Source organism: Aulostomus chinensis, chromosome 9 (genome assembly GCF_037954235.1).
Source record: "Aulostomus chinensis isolate RoL2024-O1b breed Wild chromosome 9, RoL_Achi_v1.0, whole genome shotgun sequence".
NCBI lineage: Eukaryota > Metazoa > Chordata > Actinopteri > Syngnathiformes > Aulostomidae > Aulostomus > Aulostomus chinensis.
Genome location: NC_141328.1, coordinates 6,488,708 through 6,511,150, shown reverse-complemented (window position 1 = coordinate 6,511,150; position 22,443 = coordinate 6,488,708). Strand labels below are relative to the sequence as shown.

The following is a 22,443-nucleotide window of genomic DNA, read 5'->3' as shown; positions in this document are numbered from 1 at the left end:
TGCGTAGCCTAGTTTTTTTGGGGTTTTTTGTTTTTTTATCTAAAGATGAGATGAACCTCCTCATTTACCAGTGCAACATGCCACAGCTGAGGAATTACAGCTCAGGCTCAGCAGGTGGTAGCCAAATACAAGCAAATTGTTTTCCAGGCTGGAGATTAGGGGGCTCAAGGCATGCGTGTCTGTGGCTCCAAACCCCTTGGCCACCATCGTGTCAGAAGTTATGACACTTGCCTTTTTTTTAATCTGACATTAAGAGCAATTTGTAATCTGAAATTTTAGAAAATTAGCCGAGACCTGTGGTTTGTATCAAGTCAGCAACAACGCTTATTGCAAGTAGGTCACCAGACAGGGCTGAGGAGTCAGGCTGAGGAAAATCCAGCTTAAAGCACATAACTTTGTTGTTCAGCTACCAAGCTGCTGCAGTAACATGTTCCTGCAGGCTAATTCTATGTGAAATATATGAAACGCTCAGAATTTAATCCTAATGAGACAAACACATCCCTCGCTAACTTAAAATATTACCTACGTGTGCACTCAGAGAGGCTACTCCGTGCAGTAAAGCTACTTTTGTGAAGACGTGACGGTACTGAAAGAGAAAAAAAAACAGTATCTTTGAATTTTCTCAAGTGTTTGTCCTAAATGTTCCTCACATCAGCAAATATGCTGGATGGAAAACGGTTAATGTAAACTCCAGTGACTCTCATTCAAGTTCATGACTGGCAAGTGATAGCCACATTGTCAATGGAAGCAAGAAGCTCTTGGACTGAGATGTGACATGTTGACAGTGAGTGATGGGCAAAAACAAGAAAGGTCATTCAGAATGTGTGAGAATAGAATCTGAATGCTGTCAAAAATAGATACACACAAATAATCACACCGTCAAACAATACTGGACCCAATCTAGGCTACTGTATCTTGGCCCGGCTCTGGCTGAATGAGCCCATTGATAGAGGAGTGGGCGTAAAATCGCTGAATGTTCTCATTTAGCTAAATGACAGTAGCATACAGTGTATGTGAACACACACACACACACACACACACACACACACACAGACTGGTACCACAGCTATGTGGACTGCTAGTAAGCACTGCAATATGTATCATAACCACCAAACAAAAACATGTTTTTGTTGCCAGTGAGCTTTTCTTAGGGTTTTTTTACTTCATAACCAACTCCGAACTAATCATGCCTATTTTAAGTGTACTTTTGTTGCAGCGCACTCATAAAATTATGGCATCATGCCGACAAACAGACAAAATAATATCACAACATATCTCAAACCGCATTCTCTCTGCTGAGGGGGCACAGAATGGTAAGTTGCAGTCTTCCCACTCATGCAAATGAATTCACTGGAGGGTCGAGGGAAAAGTGGGAGTTTTATGAAAAACATGGGAGGAGGCACGCAGGGAGAGACTGATCATGTACTCTGTTGTATGTGTGTAAACTTCAGCATATCTGATCTGTGGTGAAATCTCCCTCTGCCTCCTTAGAGTAAGTTTGTGTATTAGATGTGTGAACGGAAGATGATCACCACCTTGTTTAAGAGTAAGCTCTCCTCCACACCTTACAGAGACGGCCACATTTTCTGTCTGAACCCGGACATCAAAGAGTCACTTAAGATTGTTGTATCTTATTGTCTTTTTGTCATACATACGATTCACTGTTTTAGTTTTGCAGTAGTAATGTCCTTGCACACTATTCAGCTGTGTGGACTGTGGTGTGGTGAGCTTCTCTCACTTATTACTAGATCCTTGTGATATATATGACCATTCCAGCAGCACACTAAAGTGACTACATCAATTTCAACACGTGTCACTTTACAGAAGCTGCATTCTAAAATATCTGCTCAGGTATCAGTGGTTTAGTAGCTCCTCATTTAGCTTGGTCTTTTGGTTCCTGTTGTAGCTTTCATCTCACAGGTCTTTCATCTGCTCTGCTTAGTTGTGTTTATGGAGCTGTGATGTCCATTAATGTATGAATTTAGGATGCATTCGTGGAATATAGGCAGGGGAATATCAGATTCACTGGTATAGTCACCTGAATACAGAGAGAGTGTCCACAGAGCCTGTCACGTTGCGTCTCCTGTAGCTCGAATGGACAAAATAGAGACAATTTTTTCTGGCATTGAAGACGTTGCTCTGAATTGCCCTCTTATTTCTTTTGATGCACTTCGTTAAATTTTTCCAGTAACTTCAAGTATTTCGTCTTGTAACATTTGAAGTGGTACAATGTTGCTTTAACACATTCCTTAGATATGCTTCATTTGGTGGAGCTATACTTGCTCCAGAGAGTGAACAACCTGGACGTAGACGCATATTTCTTAAGTCCCGTTCAGCTTTTGACTCTCAACTCAGCTGTGACATCCATGGTACATGTTGCTTCTATTTTGCTCATGAAAGATCAGATAATAGTCGTACAACCAGACTTGATAAGACAGATGTCGTGCAGCTCATCTCATAACACGATGAGCACTGTGGGAAACCCAGTACTGGTGTGGAAGTGTCTTGTGCTATGCTAACTCAACCAACCGAGCACCTTACATTTAGCTGCATTAATTATTGAAACTATTCACACAGCAACTCTGTGCGTGCATTTTTAGAGCTCATCAATTGACCAATGAGGACCCTAGAAACAATTTTATGAGGGAACGCTTCTGCAGACCAGGCAATGAACTGGTTGTTGAGTTATTTACATTCTCCCTCCGCTAAATTTGTGCGTGGTTCTCTCATTTCCCATCAATCAATTAAGACTGCAGAATTACTGTCAATATATGAGACATGGCTGGTGCTGGCTAAAAATCGTTTTGTATTGTATGCAAATTGACTGGCGACCTGTCCAGGGTGAACTCCGCCTCTCGCCCGAAAGCTGCTGGGATAGGCTCCAGCCAGCCCCCCCCCCCCCCGACCCTTAACAGGATAAGCAGAAGAAAATAGATGGATGGATGGATGGATGGATGGATGGATGGACGGAGGGAGGGAGGGAGGGAGGGATGCAAATTGAGCAGGCAGCACACAGTAGGTCCTCTCATGTGTTGGAAAGGGTGGATTTAATTGAGAGTTGCACTCTGCAACTTCCACAAGACATCACTGCATCCTTCAAACCGGTCTTTTAATTCAGTGCAGCGAGTGTGACCAGTCTTTCTCTCATATTAGAAAAGAAGTGAATTGATATCATAATTTTATAGAAGCAGTTTTAATTATATCTTACATGCGTGTTTGATAAATTCTTGTTTCCAAGTTACAGAGTTGCCTCAATGTACTGCTTTAAAAGAAGAAATGTAACAAGAGAAGGTTGTGGAACCGGTGAACTAATTTTAAAAAATTAATTTACTTTGGAAATGAAGTCAACACAGGGATTCTATAACGACTCTGTTTACTGCTTGACACTCTCACTCTGCAGGACCTAATAAATTGTCATATTGTGTCATTGACAGGTATCTTCAGCCAAGGCAAAGAACATGAAATTTCTCTGAATCCATTTGAAGAGACACGGCTTTTGAAGCAAGGCAATCAGACTAATGGGGGCAGCGTGGGACGTAAAAAGTACAAGACTGTAATGAAATGTCTGGATAGAGCACAAGTGAGTTAAAGATGGCAGTGAGCATTAGGTAATTGTTGGAGCTCACACAGTGCCAACCCTCTCCATTCACAGATGGCTTGCTATTGTGAATATGAATGCGAATGTCAAAGTAAATATGCAAGGTGGGCTGACTGAGTAGGCAATGAAGAGCCCTCCAGTTGCCCCACATCTCCTGTTTGTTTTGCCACTGCCCTTGGAAATGCACTTGAATGGCCTCCTGTTCTCAAGTAGCCCTGCCTGGCGGGCTAATCATCTTTTGTCATGCAAACATTTGCTTTTGTCGAACAAAAAGACCCTCTCTGTGTCGTCCTCTTGTTGTCCATGAAACAACATTCAATACAATATCCCTTAAACACGAGATCATCAAAAATCAAACAGGGATAAAAGCCTCTTTTTTTCATCCAAGCAACACAATGGAACAAACAAAAGCTTTCATCAAAGTTTAAAACTGTCAAGAAATAATAAAGCAGCGTTTTGTTTGTTGTTAAAGCTACAAACTGCAATCGGAAGGATGTTTTACGGGAGATTCTTCGTGACATTAATTGGTATGCATCAGTATATTCAGATGATATTTCTACACAGTACTACATGTTTGCACATAGACTCTATGTCTTGTTAAGATGAAGACATGTCAGTTCAAATCAGCTGACCAAAGAATCTCAACCATGATCCTAGCCTGTTCAGCTCTCAAAACAATGTGGGTATTTCCACTTTGAGTGTGTGTGTGTGTGTGTGTGTGTGTGTGTGTGTGTGTGCGTGCGTGCGTGCGTGCGTGCGTGCCTGTGTTTGTGAGAGAGACATACATTCTTGCACTCTTTTCTACCAGACTCTACAACGTACACATTGTTCCTTTTACCTGAAGGCAAATAGTTCTTTAAAAAAAAACAGAGGTTTTCACTATATATTTTTAATGATTTCAGAATTTATGAGAATACCAACAAATTGTGAATACTGTATACCTCAATGATATACAACAGGCCATGTGCTTAAAGTAAAATGAATATTAATTCCTCATCAATAAACAGACACAGTTGTATCATGGCCAGGGGTAAAAAGTCAATCAGCTGCAATAACAAGAGAGGTCCACTCAGTGGGAAGGTAAAGTGGCGTGTTAGTATTTGATGTTGAATATGAATAAAAGGCTGTTAAAATCTGCAAGGATCATAGAGGCAGCATTTCCTGACATGCAGTGGCAGAGTATATAAGAGGTCATCCTCTGATGCGAGGAGTCACACTAACAACAACAGCATCAAGGGCGCTGCTAAGCAGTGACTGGACAGTCAGCTGCATGCAACTGTTGGGGCCATAGCTTGGTGAAGCAAATACATGAAGGCATTTATGAGATATTTATGCAAAAAAGCAAAAATCCAAAATGGCTCCCACGGGAAATTAGAGACAATAACTAAATTTTTTTTTTTACAAAGGGTCTAGCTTTGATTATCTCAAAAATGTTTAAAGTTTTACAGCATTCAGTGAAGCGGTTCTTGAGTTAAACTGCAGGCACGAATGGCAAGCAGCGATGGATGCCACATCTGCAGTTCCAGGGTTAAAAACACAATATCCATAGTGACTACTCAAATGAAGCACCTCATTTAGCTGAACGTTTTAGCAGGACCGGAGCTTCAAAAACAAATGGGATGAAACTTACTCCATATTGAAATCATGTTTTCATGAAGTTTTGGGTGAAACAATTTTCGAGTTACAGCAAACCACAAACTGTGAGCCGCTGCTGAATTAGCTACTAAGCCTGCTAGCTGCTGAGCTAGCTTTAGCAAAAGCCTCTTTGTCTACTTTTTCAAAATTTAGCCTCCAGACATATTGTTTGTTTAAATGTTGATGGTTGCTGAGGTACAGAACGTACAAGAAGTGGGAGAAAGATAAACAGAAATGGTTATGAGGGAAATTTAAGTATCACCAACAGACAGTTGCGAATGACAGCTACAATGATGAACATGGCAAACATTATGTTAAATGTACCCGTAAGTTAATATTGAGAATGTGTGTGTGTGTGTGTGTGTGTGTGTGTGTGTGTGTGTGTGTGTGTGTGTGTGTGTGTGTGTGTGTGTGCGCAATTGTTATTGTTACCTGTTTACATATGGAAACCTTTTCTGGTATAAATATCAACCTTATCAGGACCCCTAGTCCTCATGTGGCACAATGTAATTTTATGAGTTCCTGGTTAAAGCTAAAGTAAAGGCCTGAATTGAGGTTGGGTTAAGGTTAGGGTTAGCATTGATTGGTGAGGGTTATGATTAGGATTAGGTCTTGGGTTTGGCTTTCTGCTATGAATGGAAATCGATGGAATGTCTTAAAATAGCTGAGTGAACTTGTGCGACGGTAGCAATTACCACCTCACATTTAGCCGAAAATGCACGTTGCCTCTAGTTTTTCACAGTTTCACAATTGCTTCTTTGTTATGGATGTCCATGGTAAAAAGACAATGTGTGACCTGTTTATTCCAATTTATAATAATACAATATAATATGGACCTATTTACCAGTTGATCATCATACCGATGTTGTCTGAATTGGGCCAAAAAATACACTGGGGGCATATGTACATGAATACACAAGCGCTCATATAAATAAACTATGAGGTGGTTTTTTTGTGTGGGTATTTGGACTATGAGAGACAATATGCATTTATAGAATGTGTCCAGTTTCATGAAGTGATCCGATGCCGTGAAATCAAATCTAAACTGATGGTAAACCTTCCTGTCACCCACAGCATGTTATCTCTTGACAGATTTTTGTCACCTCATGCTTCTGGTGCCTGACCATTACAATGCAGAATGTAGCCTTAATGATTCAGCATAAAAGCAGCAACAACAGTATAATCACGTCCTATCTATGGTATCATGGAAAGCTCCACAGATGACAACTAAGACCTTAAAGACAAAAGCTGCATTCCAGTGCATAAACATGCAGCCACAAAAACAGACACAGAATCTGTACAGTCACCAAACAGGGAGACAGATACACACACACCCATACTCACTAACACAAGCCAACTATGTACTCTAAAGAGGTGTAGTTGTTCCAAAAAAAATTATGAGGATTTTCAAGCTTACCCCCCATAGGCTCCAAAAGTGAAACTCCTCTTTCTCTGCGGCATGCTGGCTAATGGATAGCAGTGAGTCAGTGCTGAATGGAGCCAGCACTTGTGTCACTTGCGCTGACTGAGCATATGTATGTGTGTGTGAGTGTGTCTGTGTGTGCGCGATTTGCTGTCTGAGTTCCACTCCCCCAGCCTCAGCTAACGTGCCCTGCCTCTTCCTTGTCTCACGCCTCCTTCACAAACAGGGAGAGAAGGAGGATGAGGGAGGACGAGGGAGGAAGGGGGTGGGGGGGTGGGGGAGGCTGAAGAGAGGGCTGCTGACCATGCCAGTCTCCCAGGGAACCAAGAGTGTGGAGGCAGCCTTCCACAAATACAGGATACATCCTCCCTCCTCTCACAACTGCATCCCCCTCCCCAAATAAAACCACAAATATTTTAACACAATCCCTAAACTCACAAGTGTCAGGTCACTGTATTATAAGCAACAATTAAAAACAGCTACAGGCATAACAAAGAAGAGATCTCTGCAATGTGAGAGTTTGCTTATAAGTTAGACTTGTTACACTAGTTCTTCCTTCCAGCCACTGGAAGACAGCTGGTCAAACAAGCTGTAAACATCCAACTAATATCTCATCATTCTTCACAAAGGCTTCAATCTCAGAGCCTTGCCCCAGGTTAGCAGCTCCACTCCTGCACTCCATAGGTGACGACCCCTGAGTAAGAGTCCAGTCATTCATCGAAGTGTTTCTTGTCAGCCCGTCACCTCCAGCACGCACGTAAAAGAAGAGTTAATGTAGCCCTGCATTATTATAAGCTGCACTGATTAAAGAGAGTAAAAGTCTGACTGTCCATTGGCAGACTTTTGAGTCTGATATATTAACAGCAGTGACAGATGATTTAATGCTGCAATAGAATATTGAATAAGGATGGATTGCAATCTAAAACAGCAGCCAACTATCTGATAGACATTCCCTTCCAAAACATTCACACTAGGATGGATGAAATGGATCCACAGGCAGCATTAAAGTTGTTTTTAGAGGAGAAATTTGAAATCGTGAATAAATAAAAACTCGCCAATCCCAGGACATCAATCTCCACCACAAGGGTCTGCATCACATAAACTGTGAAGCTCTCATTGTAACTCTGCAGACAAGTAATTAATCAATGGGCCCTCCAACAAGCACAATCATGCTGATAGACAGTTACATCATGTCTGCGTAATTAAATCACCCTTTTTCTCTGAGTGCATTTTCTAAAAATGTTTCACCACGGTGTCACAGTCCTTGACTCACTGGGCTGTTGGTAGAGGAATTCACATTGTTTCCTGGCTATGAGGTAACTGGCCAGCCAGTAGCCAGCCGGACCAGGCAATTAACAGGATTAAATCTTCAATTACAATTCATGTTGCAATGATGCTGTCAGTTTGTGACAGAACGGCTTTTGTTGAATGCAGAGGATAAAACCAAGTCAGCGGTTTGGCAACATTTTGGTTTCACGGAGACAGATGAGGAACGACAGCTTGTGTTAATGTCTTGTCTATTATTGCTCTTGGGATCCACATCGATTTTATTATCTCCATGTATCAGAATTTCCCTGTTAAAAAGGGAGAGGGAGGGGGTAACCACTCAAATCCAGAGTGACTTTGAGCAGACTGCGAAGCCCCCTGAAGTAATAGAGTATTTTTATACTCTTGGTATATAGATAGATAGAAAGTCCAGAGAACGAGATGAAAAAAGTTTATCTTATCTTATCTTATCATCTGTGATTTTGGACGAGATGGATAGAATTTGAATTGACTTGCCAACATATTGACATCACATCCACGTGATACAATGTCTGACCTCTTGGGAAGCCGTTTTCAGTTTCACCACCATGTGAAAAGGCTGAGGTTTATCTGTTTAGGCTTGAAAATAAAGAAGTAGATCATATTTTGCAATACTAGTGCATTCTGATTATAAAGCAAAGTGTATAGTTTTCATGTGAATAAGCAAATTTATGGGGGCACGAGTGGAAGTTCACTGCTCATCTCTGCGCAGCTGAAAAAGGACAAAACAAAAACAAAAAAACAAATAATCTCAGTGTTTATGAGCAGTACAAAGGTTACAGAATGCTACATATAACCATTTTTATCTCAGCAGGAGTGACTTGGGTTCTTTGCAGCATTATGTCCCGATGCACATTGCTTTATAATTTACAACATGCGATGACTTTACTTTGACATCGTCTGAAAACAGAAGCAGCAATCGAAAAATGGCAGATCTCTTGCACGCGCGCGTTCTTTTGTAAACTCAGGTCATGTGAATGACACCTGCTACATGTCAGCACATTAGCTTTGCAACGGTGAGCACATTAGAGTGCTGATTTTTTTAATTAAGCTGAGTCTGAGTACAGCCCCACAGAGCTGCTTACATGACCTGTGCTCATGCACGTTCCTCTACTTCATTAACTATTGTTTTAGTTACGCAGTAGCAACAATGCTCTTTTATTAGCATACAAAATGTAAATGATCGGGCCATCATTTTTATCCTCAGTGTGATTTAAAGATACATCCTGAAAAGTTGGATAAACTGACTTATAAATTAATATAACCAACATTAATGAATGAGCAAGTAAAATTCACACCCATCAAGAAATAGTAACTGCTGGAATCCATATTATTTAAGAAAGTTTAAAAAAAAAAAGCATGGAGAGGAAGACCTGATCAGGAATTTTAATACGACTATATATTTCAACAGTTGTTTACAGCGGTGAAAATTCATTTTAATCTGATCCAGCATGAAAAGAAACGAAATTCAGGTCAATTATCTTTACTCGATTGATGGGAAATCACTTGAGTGAGCCAAACAAAATGTCACTTTCTCCCAACTTTATTTAAGTGCCCCTCTATTGATTCAGTGTGTCAGTCTCTGTGCTACCTCAATCCTGTCTGCTTTTCTGACAATCCAATTAACTAAAGAAGCTGTGGTGTGTGTGTGTGTGTGTGTGTGTGTGTGTGTGTGTGTGTGTGTGTGTGTGTGTGTAAGGCATTTGAATGGCTGCAGCCCAGACACAAGCCTTTTAATCACGTCACCATGAGGGACAAGGTCCGCTCCCTGAAGGAGCTTTGGCTCCTCTGTTGTCTTAAAGGAAGTGGACGGGCAGGAAGACTCTTAGGAGGACAAAGGCTGTGAGATCTCTCCCTGATATCTACGTCGTCACGCTCCCAGAAGACAACTGACACTGCGACGCCAACAAAACACCAACCCAGACAAAAACAAGACTTATCAGGAACTCAGCCTCTTTTGGCTGCGCCACAATGCCACTTATAGTAGTGATAATCCTAAAAATGTACCACATAATGCATTGAACAACATTAACTGAGGGGCGGCACGGTGGTGCAGTGGTCAGCACTGTAGCCTCACAGCAAGAAGGTTTCAGGTTCGAGCGCTGGGTTCTCTCTGGTACTCCAGCTTCCTCCCACAGTCCAAAGACATCAAGAGGGGACGAGGCTGATTGATACTCTAAATTGACCGTAGGTGTGACTGTGAGTGTGAATGGTTGTCTGTCTCTATGTGTTGGCCCTGTGATGGACTGGTGACCTGTCCAGGGTGAACCCTGCCTCTCGCCGAAAGCCGCTGGGATAGGCTCCACCCCCCCCAGGACCCTTAACAGGAAAAGCGGAAGAAAATGGATGGATAGATGGATGGATGGATGGATGGATGGATGGATGGATGGATGGATGGACCTTCCCATTGAAATCAGAGGAAAAGAAAAAAAATTGACACAAGGCCGCTAAACTTGTATAAAAACAAAATAGATATGGACATTGATTTACAAAATGTCACTACATAGAATTTATAAACTAACAAAATGGGAGCAGGAACAAATGATTTTTGTTCTCCCTGTGAGACTTTTGTTACATAAAGATGTATTAAATCAAAAAAGTTTTCTACTGAAAATGCTAATTTAGTAAAAAAAAAAAATATAAAAATATATTTGTTATTAAAAGTTATATTCATTGTTGAAAAATGTTGGATTATTATGTATATTAGAGGATTATCATTCACCATGCATTCATATAAAAGCAAGATTTTAATGTTAGTTGTGTTTTATGGAGAACATGAACTAATGAATTTTGACTGATTGATGATTTCTGTTATAAAGATTCTGAAAATAGTGAAAAACACCGTCTGAATTACAAAGAGTCCCAAACAATTTTTGCTTTGTCCAACCAATCATGAGAAAACTACATTCTTAAAAGTGTTTTGTGATGAGGTCACACTGGTCGAAATACCATTAAATATGCTGACATTTCCACAGGTGAGTTGTCAGAGGTCCTGTACTCCATTATAAATACTCATGGGTCAGACAACACTCATCACCGAAACCACAAACGTAAAGTTTTATGATGTGGTGTCAGAGTTGGTGTGAGGTAAATGTGAGGGATGAGGAAGTGGATGGGTGAGGGGGTGAGGAGGTGACGGAGCAGAAGTTCAGATCTTCTATTCATCATCAGCCCCACTGCATAAATTAGACTCCTGCCTCTCTAAAGAGAATTATGATGAAACAATGAGCAGAGATCTTTGTTAAGGGGGTGCGTCGTCATTTGTCTCTTCAGCTCGTTAAAATAGAAATCTAATTATCTATGAGTAGAGGTTTAATATGTTTTTAATAGGCTGGAGAAACGTCATTACTCAAACAGGGCTGAGTATAGTCGTGCAGGCGAAGGAAACACTGAAATTAAAACCAGTTGAACAATTGAATCTTTTTATTCCTCTGAGCTTGTGACAACTGGGGGCTGGGGGCATCATTTTTGGGGTTGTCCGTCCCGTTCCTGTAAATGCAATATCTCAGGAACACCTTCAGGGAACCTCTTCAAATTTCCCATATTTGTCCATTTGTTCTCAGTGATAAAACCAACAGATTTTGGTAGTCGCAGGTCAAAGGGCAAGGTCACTGTCCCCTCACATGTGCACGATATCTGTCCCATTCTTGGTTTCTCATCTCTGGAACACTTTGAGGGAATTCCTTCAAATTTGCCACAAACGTCCACTGGGACTAAAGGATGAACCAGAAAAAGTCGAAAAGTCAAAAGGCAACGTCACTCTCACCTCATTTGTGCAACGTCTGTCCCATTTTTGGGAACACGACAGCTCAAGAACGCCTTGAGGGAATTTCTTCAAATTTACCACAAACTTCCACTGTCATTTAGTTTGAGTACCTCCTCAGCTGATCTCCATCAAACTCAGTCTATTTACTGCATAAGAAATCTGCCGTGTAATTTCAAATTACTTTATTGTCCTAAGATTTTGTCAGCAATATGACCAGCTGTATTTAAGTGCCACCTCCTAACAAAAAAAACATCATTTTCAAAGTCAGAATTCCTCTACTTGTGTCACTGAGTGCATCGAGTCCATGAAGAGTCAAATACAGAGCACTTCATAATCTTTGGATATTTTTTTTTTCAAATTAAGAGGATCCAAAGATGCACCAGGCTGTTATGATCCATCACGTATGTGTAATATTTCATTAAAGCCACCAAGACTCAAATCTTGTAATCAGCAAATTCCTGAGTATCCTACATGAACACACATTGACTGTCAAAGCTTGGAGAGTTTAGCTATGTGATAGACGTGTGTGTGTCTGTGCTCACTGGTTTCAAGTGGGAGGGAGTCCAATCAGGCTGAGGACAGGAGCTGGGTTGTTTGGTCACTGTCAATCAAAACTTATGAAACCACAGCCAGCCCGGATGAAGCTGAATAAGTTAGGTTTGTAGCTGCCAAGCAATAATACACATCATGTTTAAATGAAACGGATCCACTTCATGTGTAAAGCTTCCTTTTAAGGACTCTGAGTATTCTACAAAGAGATTCAGAACAAAAGTAACAAAATCAAGATCTGGACAATTTGGAAAAAGTCTCCTCAAGAAGCCTCGTGGAAGAATTGCGCATCATTTGAAGCTGAACAGGCCGAAGAGACATTAAAAATTGATAAAATTGCTCTGATTCTACATGATTATTACTATTATTATTTTCATATTTCCCAGGCACAAACATCTCTGTATAGTTTTCATTCATTTTGTTAAATGAAGACAAAAGCATATCATGGACGAGGATACTGTGGCTGTTTTTGTTAGCGAGGCTGCTGACCAGGAGCTGAACTCTAAAGAGGTAGAGCTAGTGAACAGCCTCTTATAGAACCAGGTTAGTTATTCCACAATATTTATACTGTATCAGGATGAAAACACCGCTTATAGCCTCTGTATACTTTCTAAATATTTTCCTGATACTTGACTGAACAAGGAGTACACATAAACTTGGGAGAGCAGGAAGGGGATACTCTACAAATATAACGGAGCGAGTGTCCAAAGGGCAATTACGCTTTGAGGAAATAAGTCAAGCCTTTTAATGTCTGTAAGCATTTGAATTTTTTTGTTTTTCACAGAGAGCAAGAGCAAAGCCACGGTGGAAGTCAGTATTTAAAGCTGTAGGTATTTGTTGGTTTGTTTAGTCACCCTGAACAAGGGAAGGCACTTCAGCTGATTTGTTGTAACTTCGAGGGAATAAATCACTCTGTAATTCAGGAATTACACCAGTTTCATATCCTCTGTTGGATTTGTAGACACACTTGGTATGTCTGGCAGGCGGCTGTAAATAACACTAGTTAAAGAGAAGTTATAGTAGGGCTTGTTGACTGTCTCATTGGGAGGAGTGAAGCGAACCCACTCAACCGTCCACTTCCCAGTGAGACCACGTGCCCCTCAGGCCCCCGGGAGTCGCCACAAACAGCCTCACGCACACACTATGGCCTTTCATAGCATCTCATTAGAGGGCTGGGATATTGTGGTGGGCAAGGCACAAGAAAAGAGGTGCTGTTGTTGCAATGTGCTTGAATCGAATGAGCACACTTTGTGTTCCACTTTGTTAACGTTTGAGTGCAAACGTCCGTATTGTTCCCACTGTTTTCTTTTCATTAGAGATACATTATGAGAGGACCACGAGAGAGTGATTATGCATGTTTTTGTTTTCATCAGTCTGCCACTTCCGTGTTTGTGTGCTGCACTTATGAGGGGTGGAAGTAAAAAATGAAATGATAAAAATAGAGGTATTGAAAATGGGTGTGAATTGAAAGGCAGAGTAGTAAATTGATTTGATAAATTGCTAAAACAGGTCAGTTAGTTAGTGGACGTGGGTTCTTTTATTCATTTTCAGGGGGAAGTCAATGATAAACATCAAGTAGGTTGTTAAGAATGATGCATTGTAGAAATTTTATTAAATCAATTCTTCATTGCCAGGACATTTTCATGACTTCCTTTTTTCAAACAATCCTCTTTTTTTCCATTTCCACCCTTGAGACTACTTTTCTTCAATGTTAAATGGCAATTTTGTGGTGTTAGGTACCCGTGAAGAATATGCGATGGAGAAAATTACACTATTTTAATCAAATCAACTTCAATCATCGACTCCATTTCTATCACGCTACTTCCACCCCACATAAGCGCTTCCTTGAGTTTTCAAAGAGATTATCAATGACTTGATAATGGAGGGACGTGTTTAAGTTCAGTGAAAAGTGTCGGCCTGTCCTCAGACAATTATGATCTGATGCAGGATGAGGAGAGCAGCACCAGGGACATGTTTGTCATTGATCTCTGTTGCAAAGGAAGATCTATTTCACTTATAATGGATCCTCAGTGCCACACTATCTCTCCGCTGTGCCTGTCGTAGCTCCATGATAGATGGACCTCTGCAACTGAGAAGGAATTGTCTTCATGTCAGGTGATCAATAGATGATTCACGACAGCAGAGGCAGACTCGACCTGACACCACTCAACTTTACATCCCTTGGCTGGTGGAGAAATGCCAAAAAGTTGAGAAGCCAACTGTCGTCTCTTTGCTTTTAGCATATAAATTTCAAAGCCATGCACTTCTCCTGACCACTGCAGTATAGACTGATTCAAGACCACCATTCCAGAAACCTTTAATAAAAAATGTCAAATAGAATCTGGTTTTAAGTCTTCTAAAGTCTACAGGGCTGTATTTATTCCTATATTATCTGTCATACTCCTGGATATCTAGAGTTATAGTGCCCTCTCATGGATACAGTGATTTAATCCTAATATTTTGTCATCTGTTGTGAGTTATTCTAGAGGAAATTCTAAAAGTCTTGGAGCTTTTTTTTTTTTTTTTGCTTGAAAAATTAAATTGGGTTCTGATTAACTTTTATACAAACAATAAAAGTAAGAAAGATTTCTCATCATGTCAATTTTAGGAAGCTGTCCTTAAAAAGCAAATGTAATTAAATTTTAACTGGTTATGAAACAACGAAATACAGATGCCTGAATATGACCCACATAAGCAAACAAGGCCATCCGTGAGAAAACTGGATGTCTTTGTACGTTGCTCAGTAGGATTCCACATGACATCGAACTAAATAATTTACAGCAGACAGACCAGAGGATCCTCTTTACACTTCCCTGGCAACATTTCACAGTGAGCATGTAAGCCGGTGAAAAGAAAACAGAAGGAAATTAGAACTTTCAATTCAGTGATGATGTCTTATTTTGAGGTAGGGCCGAAAACGGGGGGGGGTGGGGGGGGGATTGTAATCTTTCTGTATTGCAACCGTGTTTTATTTTGCCATTTTGTTATATTACAGTGCAGTTTTGGTAAATTTATCTATCATCGCCGATCAAAAAATTCTATTTACGTTAGCTTTATGCTTACCTGTCATTTCGTTGGGAGGATGCTAATAAAACTGGTCAAGAAGGCCTGCTCTGTCCTGGGATGCCCCCTGGACTCAATGGGGGTGGTAGGTGAGAGGATGATGACGGCTAAGCTGTCATCCATGTTGGACAGTGACTCCCACCCCATGCAGGATGTCCTAACAGCACTGAGGAGCTCCTTCAGCGACAGGCTCCTTCACCCAAAGTGTGTGAAGGAGCGATATCACAGGTCCTTCCTTCCTGCAGCTGTCAGACTTCACAACCAGCAGCTGTAGAAGCAGCAGACCACATACCCACCAGGACTTTGTCATAGTGCAATATCACTGTACATACTCATGTTTAAGGCTGTACATACTCCACTGCTGTACATACTTCTTCCTCTTTTACTTTTGTGTATTACTCTTATATATTACTTATTTTTATACATTTGCACACTTATTTTTGTACAGTTGCACACCCCTTATATTTATCTTCACATACTATTTATGTTAAATTCTCCTTGTTCTTGCTGCTGTAACAATGTAAATTTCCCCACTGTGGGACGATTAAAGGTTTATCTCATCTTATCTTATCTTAAAACAACACTGACTTAAGGTGTGATAAAAGGTGCGACGTGAGCTTGCCGACAAGCTAATGCCTCATACTTTAAACTGCAAACCAAAAGGGGGCAGTATAACAGAACAGAAGTTACACATTTGTGGGAAAAAAATGATAACCTAGCAAATTTAATAACCCCGTCAATTATGCTAGACAATTAACTTCCTTTTAAAGCTAACGAGTGAAGAATATTTCCTGTCTTGAACAATCAAACCAAGTCCATCAGAACAGCTCTGCCCTGAAAGCTATGTGGAAGAAAAAGATGGTCAAATTTTGCAGACAGTATCATTATTTCCTCACATCGAGTAAATGTGGCCTGTGGGATCCCAAACAATGAAGAAGTGAGGACAAAGTCAACATAACACAAAGGTCAAAGTCAATGTTACATTTTCAAATCAAAAAACACTCCGCAAGCTTGCAGTGCGACTAGATTTTCATAGAACTTGTACATTCAAATAATAGATTTTCTAATTTGCAGGGTACTTGGAAACAAGGCTGAGCAAATAGGTTTCATCTTTAAAACTACCTGCGCTATGAAGCCTTCAAAAGAGAGAAAAATGAAATTGAATTTCTATTGCACCACCCTGCACTGATTAAAAAAAAGAAACAATCCAATGTGTTGTCATCGGCCAAATATAGAGGGACAGAATTGTGTGCGGGTCAGAGCCTCTGCACAGGAACAGCAGGTGTCTCCACAAATAGAGGGAAGACCTCTGCATGTGTCGCCCCGACAGTAGACAGTAGACGGTGGTGTCAGAGAGGGCAGGAGGGTTGATGAGTCAGAAGATGTGTGTGTGGTGTCCTGAAATAATACCGTCAATCTGTGTTAGACTGCAGTTGCCATCCAAGTACAGCTCGTGGAAGAAAACATATTAGGACCCATTACATCAGATTGTCTGGAGTCCCTCGCACGTGTCTTATAGTCTATCTAGGTGTCGTACAGCTCAGTGGCGCAGAAAAGACGGTGCGAAAACGTTATGGAGACTGACAGCACATGGTGTTTGTCATTTACATTGACTTCATGCTTAATCGAGTACAACCTTTTTCAAGTATATTCATGAATATTCCGAATTTTCTAAAGGTGCGCCATTTGTCCTGAATAACGGGTGAATGCTTAATTGCGGTAGACCTTAGCATAACATGATTGCTTCACGTAATTATGGAAATACCCTTTTGTTTGAACCGAAAAATAATATGAATAGGCTTGGATTTACTTTGCATGTCTTTGCTCACTGACAGGCTGATATGTAAGACTTCCTATTCCGGTTAAAACACTACCGCTATCACGAGTACTACTACTATCACTGATGTTTCCATTCACACTTTCCAAGTTCAACAGTGCTTTTAAGTCTATTGGTTTTTCTATGAAACCGCATGGAGAATATATTAATATTCAGGCCTGTCTCGCAGCAATACTTAACCAAAGTAAATAAAGGATTACTGTGGCATTGAACTAGGTCAGACAACAAAACCACAGAGCCACAAGCCCAAGGTAACACAAGACACTTACCTGCATACTAATGAGGCTGACATCAAAGAGTCACTATATGAGCTCGAACACTATACAGTCTGCTGGGTAATGAAATTACTGAATGGACAACAGTACAAAGGCAACTTGTGAGGAACATCAAGAATAAATATAGAAGCCTGACAGATAGAGAGGAAGAGAGTGGGTGACTCATTCAAAACCCATCAAAGAGACAGTACACTTTCGCTCTAATAAGCTGTTTGCAGTGGTCCAGCTGACATCCTCCTCTGAGGAAAGAATGCACACAAATGCAGTTTGCAGATGAATAATTCAACAGGGAGAAAAATGATGAATCCATTTTCTGTAGAAAAAAAGGCCTTTAGTTTCAACACATGGCCTTAAATATTGTGTGTGGCTATAAAGTTGTTGTTTTTTTATTCACTCTTTGTAATTTTTAATATAGATGAAGGATACACATTTATATCAAAATAAGAACTGATTCTATTTGCCAAAGCAAATCCCAGCTGCTGTCACATAAAGCGTTGTGAGTCCATGTGCATCAGTCCCACAGACCACCTCAGCTTCACAGTGCGCTTTCATTAAATGTACTTTCTCATCTCTGGCTAACTGACTGTGATAATTATAGCACAAGCTAGTGTTTCACATCAGAGACAGGCTTGTAATTAAAAAAGAGAGGGTTCAATAACATAAGATGACAAAGTAGAGCACAAGAGGACACAAGCGCAGATGCATCTTCACATACTCGTGTCTCTGACTCAATGCAGAAGACTCTTTGTATCGCTGTGAAGAGCCGAGCGCCTCAGGAGCAGCCACTGGCCTCATATAAACCAGCATATAAATAATCCATGTGAAATCTGGCAACGCATGTGTGGACTGAGTGAAGTTCTGAGGCTCCCCACGAGATATACGACACAGGCTCATATATGAAGACACTGCAAGCGTCTACCTACCGACACTTCAGTGAAGTGTCAGATGAATATACCAGCACAAAATAAGACTCACTTGAAAACAAACAGTAGGTGTAAACACATTTTAGAAATTGACCATTAATCAGACTGACAATTGCTTTGGATTGACGGATGTCAAAGACATCACAAGCCTGAGAATTACAATTTATGTCCACTTTTAGCGACATCATTATAAGATAAGCTCCTGTCCATCTGTTTTGGGTTTTTTTTAGTTGTTCCAGTGTCACAGTATAAGCAGGATAACGGCCTTAACCAATATAACATATAACCGAATTTATACATGACTACAGAGACGAAAGCCCGATGTGCTGTGATGGTAGGGCATTTTTTAACTGCTTTACTCAAGCATTTGGTCGTCAGAGCTACAGAGCCCCCATGCACTCTAGATCTGATTTGATTTTCAGTTTTCAAATGTGACTCAACACCAGATTTAGCTCATGTAATATTCATAAAATTTCAGTGTAAAATTCATATGATACTATGATTCCACAACTGCATAGTAAGAGTCACTCCAACACATCAGTTATTAACTGTTTCTCAACATTCTGAATAAGAAATAATACACCTTGCATTTTGAAGCTACTGTGATGCTTTTGTCTCCATCTACTGGCAGTGAATGTGATTACAAACAGCTGATGACACGCTTAGGTCATAGCCTCACCTTAAGCAACACAAACAAATCAAACAAATGACTTCTTCCATCGTCAGAACTGGATCCGTTTGGTCTGATAACATTTGGAAAGCTTGACAAGCTGCAGAATTTATTCATTTATCCACATTCAACTCAGCAGAAGTTTAACCGGAAGTAACCATCAGCAAGTCTCTGGTACACACAGTCTCCCCCTGGAGCAGCATGCATCCTGCGACCTGTATACTGTGAAATGCTGTTATATGACAGCGATGAGCTTAATTAGCTGAGTAACCGATGTCATACCCTTTTTCCGATGAAGCCCCAGTCATGCATTTCACTGAGACAAGCACAGAAAAATTCAATGAAGCCCATGAAAACACTCAACTGTTTAAAGAGCTATTGCTCATAGTAAGAGGCTATGTTCAAACAAATGATCAAGCACAAGTTTTTGATTTAATTTAACCCTAAAAACAACATAACTGAACAATTTTGGGGCAAATCATATACTCTAATCATACAAAGTAATTGCTGTCATCGTGTGCCATCTGATTAATCATTACACAACAGTAAATTCAAACAGCTCCACTCCAGGACATTATGAGGACCAATTAGTTGCTGCCTTAAGGCGTCCCACCCCAACGCTCATCATCCTCCCCCAACCGTATGTGTGTTACAGCAGAATGCCAGATTTCCCATCACACCAAGTCTTGTCTATCTGCTTTTTTTCTTTTGTAAGTTGGCCAAACAGAACGAAAACCTCATGAATTAACAAAGATGCCAGGATTTGAAAATGCAGAGAAGCAAGAATGATTATACAGTAAAACAAACAGTGTAAGTCAGTGTTTTCTCTGCGGGGAGGCAGATGAAGGCATATCATCCACAACAGGGAAACCTCCCTTCACTGGGCAGACATCCTAACGCTGCTCAGCTGTAAAAGTAAAGGTCCCGCAACATTTAATAATAGAAGAGGCTGAATCCTCTGAGTGCACAGCCTCCCACAGCCAACATAGTGACAGACACAGGCGCTCTCAACTGGAAGCATAGCGATCTAAAGGAAGGGAGGTGTGTGGAAACCAATGGAGGGATTTAGAGTTGACAAAAAGCAGAGAGAGGGAAAGTCGATGGAAGAATCAAGGAACTCCTAATGGATGGAGAAATCCAGGATGAACTGATTTTATAACGTTATCTTTTCATTTCCTAGACTTCCTTTCAGAGGCAATCATATATTCCTGTTCCCTTGTTTTTCCCCTTCATTCCAGAAGGCTTCAAGCTTTGTGGCCTGATTCCAAACACATCAGCACAATTACATGCAGTAGGTCAGCTGATATGAGAGAAGGTTATAGCCCTAGCAGCTTCTCTGCTCAGGTGCAGCCTTTATTCACTAAATGCATGCAGCCATGAAAAAGCCTGAAACACCAGTCAGCCCTGCAGATACACAGATGCACCTCTAAAGACCACGAGGCATTCGATAAACAAACACTGAAGTGCTTTTTAAACATGCAACACACCTCTCCTGAGTATTGTCCTTATGAAGCATTTAAAGGCAAACTAGGAACAATGATGATCAACCTCAGGAAGCTGATAACTACCTGAAACATAGAGCTTAAAAACAGAATCCTAGCGTAGGAGAAATCGTGACGGCAAAAAAAAGAAAAAAAATATATATATGAATAAAGCAGAAGTGCAACAAACATGATGGAGTTGTCCAGTACAGACCAAGGAAGCGTCCAGCTTTATTTACAGGTTATGTTGACTACTTGTTCCAGGTAATTATATTTTCCTGTAGGTGGGATTAAACCTTTGGACCAGAAATTGAATCACGTCCGTTTAAGTCTCTTCAGTATTAATATCTGTTTTACAGTAGAGGACATTTAGAAAGCACATACCTCCATTAAGCTGAACTCAGCTCAAACTCAAACACTTTTTATATATATATATATATATGAGAACTTTTTTTTTTTTGCTATATAAAAGTTAAAGTTTCTTCACACTGTTTTTCCCAGCACTCCTAAATGATTCATGTCTTGACGCTAATGTGAAAACTTTCATTTGATTTCAAGTTGGTTTAAAAAAAAAAAAAAAAAGTCTCATTTTGCCAATTTTTAATGGGACAAAAGATCAAAAGAGCGGGTGAAGCTGGCAGTGGGGATCCTCAATACTCGAAGGGAAAAAGTGAATTATTATGTTTCATCAACAGAAAATATAACCACTGAGACTCCAGCGCTGAGTGTAGGATTGTGGCAAAGCATGTTCTGATGTGCAAATATATGCACCCTATTAAACTACGTAAAACAACCACCTAAACAGTTTGGAGGGTGAATCAACACACACTCAACGATTTGCGGAGGACACAGGAAGTCCTCCAAGACCCTGGGTTACTCAAATAAATAGTTTGAATGATTTAAATGAAGGAAATTTCTCACGGTCGTAAAATGTATCAACTCAGAAACCTTGCGCAAGAAATGAAGAACAATTAACTGCTAATTGTCAAGTGATGAAAAAACACTGTCCGACTTCAACAGGCGGAACAGATGTCTCATGACGTGGGGAAGTAAAGATTATGTTCCAAACTCTGAACACTAAAAAACACTGCAATGGTCTACAAGGTGTTTGAAAGTCAGGCACTGCAAACTAAACACGATGTGGCCCCACTGAGCCTATCATCTCTTGTTAAACCACATAAAGCTTGCAGGGTCACATTAACTGTAAGTCAAATATATTTTATTGAAAAATGTATGGAAATAAATTCACTCCTCCATAGAGGATGGAAGCGTTTCCCTTTCAATTTGCGTACAGAGATGACATAAAGTGGATTTTCTAAACCAGCTTGCCAGCACAACTGAAAATGTTTTGCTGCCATATTTTCTGAGGACTATTCAGAAAAAAAAGTCCACTCAAACTTAAACTAGAGTTTACGTTCAGTCAAGGTTTTTTTTTCACTTAAAAGACGACTCTCTAATTGCATCTAAAGCTGACGTGCCTCGACGAAACAAAAAACAACGGATGGATGCCTGAGGAAATTAATATTGCAGCCATGCAACAATTAATAAATTATGTGCATGATTTCATCCGTGCATATTGGAATTAAAACGTGCTGGTTCGTAATGAGCGATATCACGCAAACAACCGCGAAACAGTAGAAATATGATTCCTACACGGGACAAGACAGAACTTGAGCAGTTATTCTCGCTGCTGCTGAGATTTTTATCCAGCTGCTGTTCGCATCTGCTAAAACCACAATCCAGCACGAGCAGAACCAGCGGGAAGAGTACAGTACCTTCGCTGTTGTCTTCAGGCAGACGGCTGCGGAGTGAATGAGTTTGTTATGCTGAGTACAGTGGTAATGAATGGATGCTGTGCTGCCTAGCAACCGAGCCACCAATGAGATAAATAGAAGAGCATCTGACAGAGCAAACATCC

The 22,443-nt window shown here is 40.5% G+C and overlaps 1 protein-coding gene across 9 annotated transcripts in view; it reads right to left on the bottom strand.

The window, feature by feature from the left end:
- Positions 1–22,337, bottom strand: part of rap1gapa (RAP1 GTPase activating protein a) — a 57,761-nt gene extending 35,424 nt beyond the window's left edge. For 4 of the 9 annotated variants that reach the window (XM_086213410.1, XM_086213412.1, XM_086213413.1 and 1 more), the window contains exon 1: positions 6,651–6,804. In XM_086213410.1, the coding sequence (XP_086069536.1) occupies positions 6,651–6,694 (44 nt within the window). In that variant the 5' untranslated portion in view covers positions 6,695–6,804. Of the gene's footprint in view, positions 1–6,650; positions 6,805–22,300 lie in introns of those variants that run through there. The other 5 variants (XM_086213409.1, XM_086213419.1, XM_086213420.1 and 2 more) reach the window with 2 other exon arrangements.
- Positions 22,338–22,443: the final 106 nt, after the last annotated feature.